Here is a 7,016-nt window from a genome sequence, read left to right on the forward strand (position 1 = left end):
CGGCGGTAGTATCTACGGCATGCGTGGCAATGAAGGTAGCGATCGCGGACTTGACAGCATCTACCGTTACGGGATCACGTAGCAGGGTTTCGTTGAGGCGCCACGTGTAAGAACGGGGGGGCTGCCCTGGAAGACAAAGAGCCAGAGAGACAGGGTAGTGATCCGACCACACCTGGGAATCAATTGTTGCGTGGGGATTCCACGAGAGGAGATGATGGGAGGTCAAGAAGTAGTCAATACGACTATGAGAGCAGTGGGGGAAGGAGTAAAAGGTGTAGTCCCGCACGGAGGGGTTTAGTATCCGCCATATATCCACCAGCTGGAGACGATGCAGAAGGGCCCGAAGCCGATTCAGTTGTGACAGAGAAACAGCGGATCTCCCCGAGGAAGAATCTAATCGGGGATCCATGGGAAAATTAAGGTCACCGCCCACCACTATGTAGCTCTCCGCAAAAGTCTCCAGCCGGCGGAGTATGGACAGGAAGGCAGGCAATGGGGATTGATTAGGCAAGTAGACATTAACAAACGTGAAGGTCTTGTGGAAGAGGGTCCCTTTCAGGAAGAGGTACCTCCCATTGGGGTCCTGCTCAACCTGCAGGAGTTGGAAAGGCATAGTGGAATGGAAGCATATGGCCACCCCCTTGGATTTAGACATGGTGTTATTACTGGTATATACCAGGGGATAGTAGCGGGAAGACAAGCGCGGGGCCACTGGGTCAGTACCTCTCTATTTTGACACCATACAGAGCTCTCCAGCCTACAATTTCCACCGGTAATGCCATACTTACATTTAATTGCGTGCAGGAAATACTCCACAGCATGCTGGTATAACCTCAGAGCCTCTTCATAATTCTTATTCTTGTCCTCCTCTGTGGCTTTGGTCACCAGATCAATGGCTTTCTACAAGACAAAGAAAATTATGCATTTGAAGTTTGTGTAATAAGCCATTTAACCCTGTTTTTTAATATTAATATATTTTTTTTACAGTTTGGAAGAACTATATTGTTTGCGCCCATTGTTCAATACTATAAAAGGACTAGATCCCTGGATAGTTCTATTGTCAAGAAACAATTAGTATTAGCAGCCTATATATTTACAGCTACTACACAACATATCATCTGAGTACAAAAGTGATAAATTGATTTAGCTCCTCACGGTCGGGAAATCGTGGGCACTCTATCGCCACCTCACAATACAACCAGAAAGGGGACCCACAGAAGAATGATAAGCTGTGCTCTACTGTAGGGCAAAGCAGCAGATATGCCAGCTCCATATAGTCACTTTCCTTCATCGACGCTTCATTCAGCTACTGGGAATGAAGGCAAGAAGCCTTGTGTTAGTTCCAATTTGCATATAGGGTGCTGAAGACTCTCTCCCTGCCTATGTGACGACACTAGGCGCCTGAGCAGTCAATCACCGGCGCTATCACATGGGAGGAAAGGAGGTGAGCCACATGATCCGCCATACCTGGAAGTACTGGGTCAGTTTCTTCATTCCCAGCATCGGGGTAGTGAAGGAAGGCAAGTATGTATTGCTGGTAGGCTCCGTATTAAGCTGAAGCTTTTTATTTTCCCTTTATGGGTACATTTATCAACATTTTCCAATGCCATCTTATTTAGAGCAAAGTGACGATGTCTTTTGCAAAGGCAACCCCTGACCCACTGATACTCGCCTTGCCAGTGCTCCCTCCATCAAAGGTGGTACTAAAATCCCTGGTGCTGATTGGTGTCTGATATTAGCGGGAGAGGTGACGTCACGCCTGCTATGATGTAATGGTGCTTGGGCCTAGCGACTGGCTGACTCTAGAGCTGTCACATGGGAGGAAGTCACATGTTTCCCTATAACTGGAACCAGCATGCATGGTCACTGACTGCAACATAGGAAGAAGTGGCGGAAAAGAGCTAGCAATGTAAGTAAAAGGTGATCAGGGGTGATAGGGGGAGAGGTGTATGAAGTCCATTGTGCCTTATTTAGCCTAAAATGACAGCCAATACAGAACAACGGGATGTACATTACTATGACATACAAGTCACATATATGTATAAACTGCCACCAATAACTATCAATAAAGTGCACTGTGAATGAGCACAATGCAATAGTCCATAATGGCTACAGCACTGTGTAATACAAAAAAATCATTATTTACGGCAATATTCACCTACTTCTCGGTACCTCACCCTGGCACCCTGCAATGACGGTCCAATGCTGCAGAGACTGGTGCTGATGTCATTACGCCAGCCCCTCTGTCTGATGACCGCTCATCACTGGACGAGAAGAAAGAAAGAGGAGGACTCTGTGTGTCACAGAAGACCCCTGGGGTCAAAAGGTAAAATTTGCCGCATGGACCCAAGCTGGAGTTGGTCTTCAGATAATTGAAAAGCAATAAACTGAAATCTGATTGGCTGCTCGGGCTTACCACACACCATGGCTGCTTTTTGGCCTCTCTTCCTGAACAAGCCAGTAAAAGACACTGGCCACGACTGTTGATGTTTATCTGGCTGCTGGGCAGAGCCCCAAGTGTAACATTACTACTGTACATGTGACTCCAATGAACATTACCTGAGTCACAGATAAATATAGTGGTATGACAGCGTGATCACATGACACACACCTAGTGTTTGGGTGCAGTCTGATCACGAGAGTACAGCAGATCACACACAGTGGAAGGGCTTTCCATCAAACAGAGGAAATGATCGGATACATTTGTCTTCTCTTGTTTAAATAAGAAACTTGTATAAGTACTAAATTCTACAGGACTGAGCAAGGCAAAGGTTAGATAGACTGAACACTGGGCTTATATCAGAACCGACCAGGTTTCTTCCTCGACCTATTCTCTCTGGCTTCTCTAGTCCTTCTGACTTCTCTTAAACTGGTTACCCTTCTACTTGTTTTTCCATTTCTTTCTTCCCTTTACACGTCCTGCCTCTCTCTTTTCCTCTAACCCCTCCTTTTCCCCCATCCCTCGCACCCACCCTGTGTCACCCGATGCTTTCTACCCCTTGGATTTCCCCACCCAAGAAATGTGTTTTTGAATGTTTCAGCTTCACAATGTTTTACAAAGCCTTACCAATTGGTAGCGCATTGGGCCACATTGGATGTTTTCCATCGGAGAATGGTGGGTCCTAGGAGATTACCCTACAAAATGAGTGGAGAAACTCCACCTCTCCAGCTGTTGTTGAACTACAAGTCCCACGAGGCATTGCAAGATTCTCACAGGCATGACTCCCAAAGACATGCCTCCATGTAGGATTTGTAGTTTCACCACAGCTGGAGGGCTGGAGTTTGCCCAACCCTGACCTATGACCTAATATTAAGGTTATCCCAATGCATTGCTTCCACCCTAAGATTGTAATAACCAGTTTTTTTATTATTCCGATGCCAATTGTCAATATTTGTATATTTTAGCTTACACTCCAACTACAGCGTCAGCTCATTGGTCTGTTATTGCTGTTATTATTTTATGCTCTGTAAAAGTTAAAAAAAATGTTTTGTTAGAACAGACCGGGCCGGTGTTGGAAACCAACATTAAAGAGGAACTTCACCGTCTCCCCCACAAAATTATTTTCCTGCGGCCTTTACCTTTGTTGTTGTTGTTTCTATACTGGAAAACGTACTTGCAAGCCTAGCAGTTACAATGTTGTCCTCTTCCCCTGCACTGCTCTACTCCTACAGGTCCTACATCCTGCACCGCCATCTTCTACTTGTATGTCTTCAGGGGACAGCTGTCTCTTCCAGGTACTTGCAGCCAGACCTCTACTGACGCAGTGCCCAGCGCATCTTCCCGGCGCTGTGAGGAAGCCGGCAGCCTCCTGGGATATTGATATAATGTATCCCAGGAGGCTGGAAACAGGAGGTGGACAGGAAGGGAGTGTATGGTAGGGGGGCTCCACCAAACCATTAACATAAACCAGGGTGGGCAACTGCGGCCCTCCAGCTGTGCTTTAACTACAAATCCCATCATTCTTCTGCCTCTGGGAGGCTTTCCTGTAACTGTCAGTTTTGCAATGCCTCATGGGACTTGTACTCCAACAGCTGGAAGGCCCACCCCTGAGATAGATGAAAGTGAAATTTGGGAATCCTTGCTTTGCCAATGATCATGTGATCAGTATACTATAGATCACTCCCCACCTCTCCAATACCCTGCGATCGGTATACTATATAGCACCACCACCTCTCCAATATCCTGTGATCGGTATACTATATATATCACCCCCCACCTTCTCAATATCCTGTGATCAGTATACTATATATCACCCCCACCTCCCCAATATCCTGTGATCAGGATACTATATATCACCCCTACCTCCCCAATATCCTGTGATCAGTATACTATATATCACCCCCACCTCCCCAATATCCTGTGATCAGTATACTATATATCACCTGCAGGGTTGATGTTGTCATCTCATCTCCCGGTCCCGATGTCTCCTGAAAAGGCTTCCTGCGGACTCCGGGGCCTGTCACTTTACCGGAACCGGAAGTGACGAGCGAGTCGAACACTGTCGAATACGCCGCTAGAAGCAGGAAGCCGCTGTAGAGATCAGCTGACGGAGGCGGTTGCCATGACTACATGGGAACGCCGCTCTGACTGGAGTTGGACATCTCGACAAGTTGGAAATCTTGATAGAACGCCGGCCGGGGCTCAGCTGCGCTTCCCTGGAGCTGCCACTGGGGGGAGAGTGGGGGAAGTGTGACGTCATCGAGTTTCCCAGGTTTGTGGCAGTGCGAGTTCCCGCCAATATAGCAAAGTCTGAGGTAGTGTTGTCATACCTGAGCCATCCCTCCTTAATATACATAATAAGGTACAGGCCACGTAAATGGCTACACAGAGGCAGTGTTGTTATACATGACCTATGCCTCCTTAATATAGATGTTTCAGGCAGCAAGACAGGGGTAGGCAACCTCTGCACTACAGTTGTAAAACTACAATTAGACTCACCCGATGCTCTGAGCCGGCTTGTTCTTACACCGGTCCCTGGAGCCTCTCTCCCCCTCTAAGGCCCCGTAAATCATCACGTTCGATACACAATGAGGGGAATTTATCAAAACTGGAGCAGATTTGCACTGCAACCAATCAGCTTCTCTGTCTTATTTTCAAATCTTACCTGAGCACACTGAAGAGAGAAGCTGATTGGTTACTATGGGCAACTGCTCCAGATTCTTCTGCTCCAGTTTTGATAAATTCCCCCCCAGTGTGTACAGATGTCAAGACGCTGAGGAAGATTCCAACGCTGCTGCTGCTGCTGGAGGGGAGCGCTGTTACAGCCAGCTCGGAGCTTTGGGTGAACATAACTAAACCTAGAAAAAAACGAGCTGTGTTTTGTCTGAATTGTTTGTTCCGTCATGTTTATTTATTACAGGTATTTACCGTGTTTCTCCAAAAATAAGACACTGTCTTCTATTTTTTTTTGGTGGTAGGTCTTATATATATATATATATTTTTTAACCATCGATTCCTCACAGGCGGAGTGCATTTGACAGGAGCCGGCGCTATAGAGGAGGCATCGGCTTATGTGGCTCTGCTCCCTCTGCTGCCGCCTGGCTTATGCTGGCTCCGCTGATTATCTCCCGCTCTTCAAGTTCACCTTTATGCCACCACCGGCCACAACTAGGTCTTATATGGTGCCGACAATTTATGCCGCATTTTACATATTGCACATATTTTATTGCATATTCACATCATGTTAAAGTGACATTAAACCCTCAGATTTTTTTTGCATAAACCAATACTGTAATGTGCGCCTTACTGTAATCCATGGTTGTTTTCCTTCTCTTTGCTGCTCTTCCTTTTAAATCCTCATGTCTTCTCATGCTTGGGGAGAACTTCCCTTTGCAGCTGAGTGCCTCTTCCTGTAGTGCTGGCTCAGGTTGTAAACCTGCACACAGACACCGTGTAGCCATTCCAGAGACAAGGCAGTCTGCTGCAAAACAGAAGTTCTCCCCCAGCATGAGAAGAGATACAGATTTAAAAGGAAGAGCAGCAAAGAGAAGGGAAACAATCATGGATTACAGTAAGGCACACATTACAGTATTGTTTTATGTAAAAAAATCTGAGGGTTTAATGTCACTTTAATGGAGACAGCAGTATCTTTGGGTGGTAATTCTGCAGTCCTTACCGCCTGCTCTCACTACAGGTTTAACTCTATGCGTGTAAAGACAGGTGCTTCAATACGTTTGAAAATATACTGTGTATATATATTAGGGATGCACCGATATATTGGCCACCAAAACATATCAGCCGAAAATGGCATTTGTGTGCCGATACGTTGGCGCATCCCAGGTTTCTTTCCTCACCGCTGGGCGCTGCTCTGTGTCCCAGCGGGGAGGAGAGAAAGTGACAGCCGGCCGAGCGCTGTGAGCGGCCGGTGTCTCTCCTCCCACACCGCTCGGCCACCTATCGCAGAGCGGTGTAAGGGGCGGAGACAGCCCGCGCTGTCACAGGAGGCTGAGCTCTCCTCCTCCCTACTTCGCTCGCTTAGCCTCCTGTGACAGCGTGTCAGGAAGGAGAGCGGGTACAAGCACTCAAGTGATCAGTGAGTGTTTGTAGATCATGGAGGACATGGTATGTAGACTATATCCTCAATTATGAATGAATGCGAGTGATCTACATCACCTCCTATTCATTCATGATTGTAGTTATAGTAATCATACTCTGTCCACATGTGATCAATGAACAGGAACACTCAGTATACAGGATTCCTGTTCATTTATAACAGGGGCTGCAGAAAAAGAGATTGAGGACTCTGTGTCCTTAATCTCTTTTTCTATTTAAAAAGGGAAATATCAGGGGTCTGTTTAGATCCCCAATATTTCCCCGAAGCCCCTACAAGTAAAAAATAAAAATATTTAATAGAAAATTAATACAAATAAATATAACCAAATTAAAAAGTTTATAAAAAAAATATTTTTTAAAAAATGTGAAGAAAATTAAATAAAAACAGTTTCGGTTCCGGCCTGACAATTTTTTTTTATTTCGGTTTCGTTTTTTACATTTCTATTTCGGTGCATCTCTAATA

General features: G+C 45.9%; 1 protein-coding gene across 1 annotated transcript in view; it reads right to left on the reverse strand.

The window, feature by feature from the left end:
• The window catches only part of VPS4A (vacuolar protein sorting 4 homolog A), a 21,352-nt gene extending 16,870 nt beyond the window's left edge, over nt 1–4,482 (reverse strand). Inside the window, exons 1-2 of the mRNA XM_018557341.1 lie at nt 4,384–4,482; nt 789–900 (exon numbers count right to left, since the gene is read on the reverse strand). Coding sequence (XP_018412843.1) covers nt 789–900; nt 4,384–4,404 — 133 coding nt within the window. The 5' untranslated portion in view covers nt 4,405–4,482. The remainder of the gene's footprint in view (nt 1–788; nt 901–4,383) is intronic.
• Nucleotides 4,483–7,016: the final 2,534 nt, after the last annotated feature.

This window comes from Nanorana parkeri, unplaced genomic scaffold (assembly GCF_000935625.1).
Source record: "Nanorana parkeri isolate BGI_ZX_2015 unplaced genomic scaffold, ASM93562v1 scaffold280, whole genome shotgun sequence".
Lineage (NCBI taxonomy): Eukaryota > Metazoa > Chordata > Amphibia > Anura > Dicroglossidae > Nanorana > Nanorana parkeri.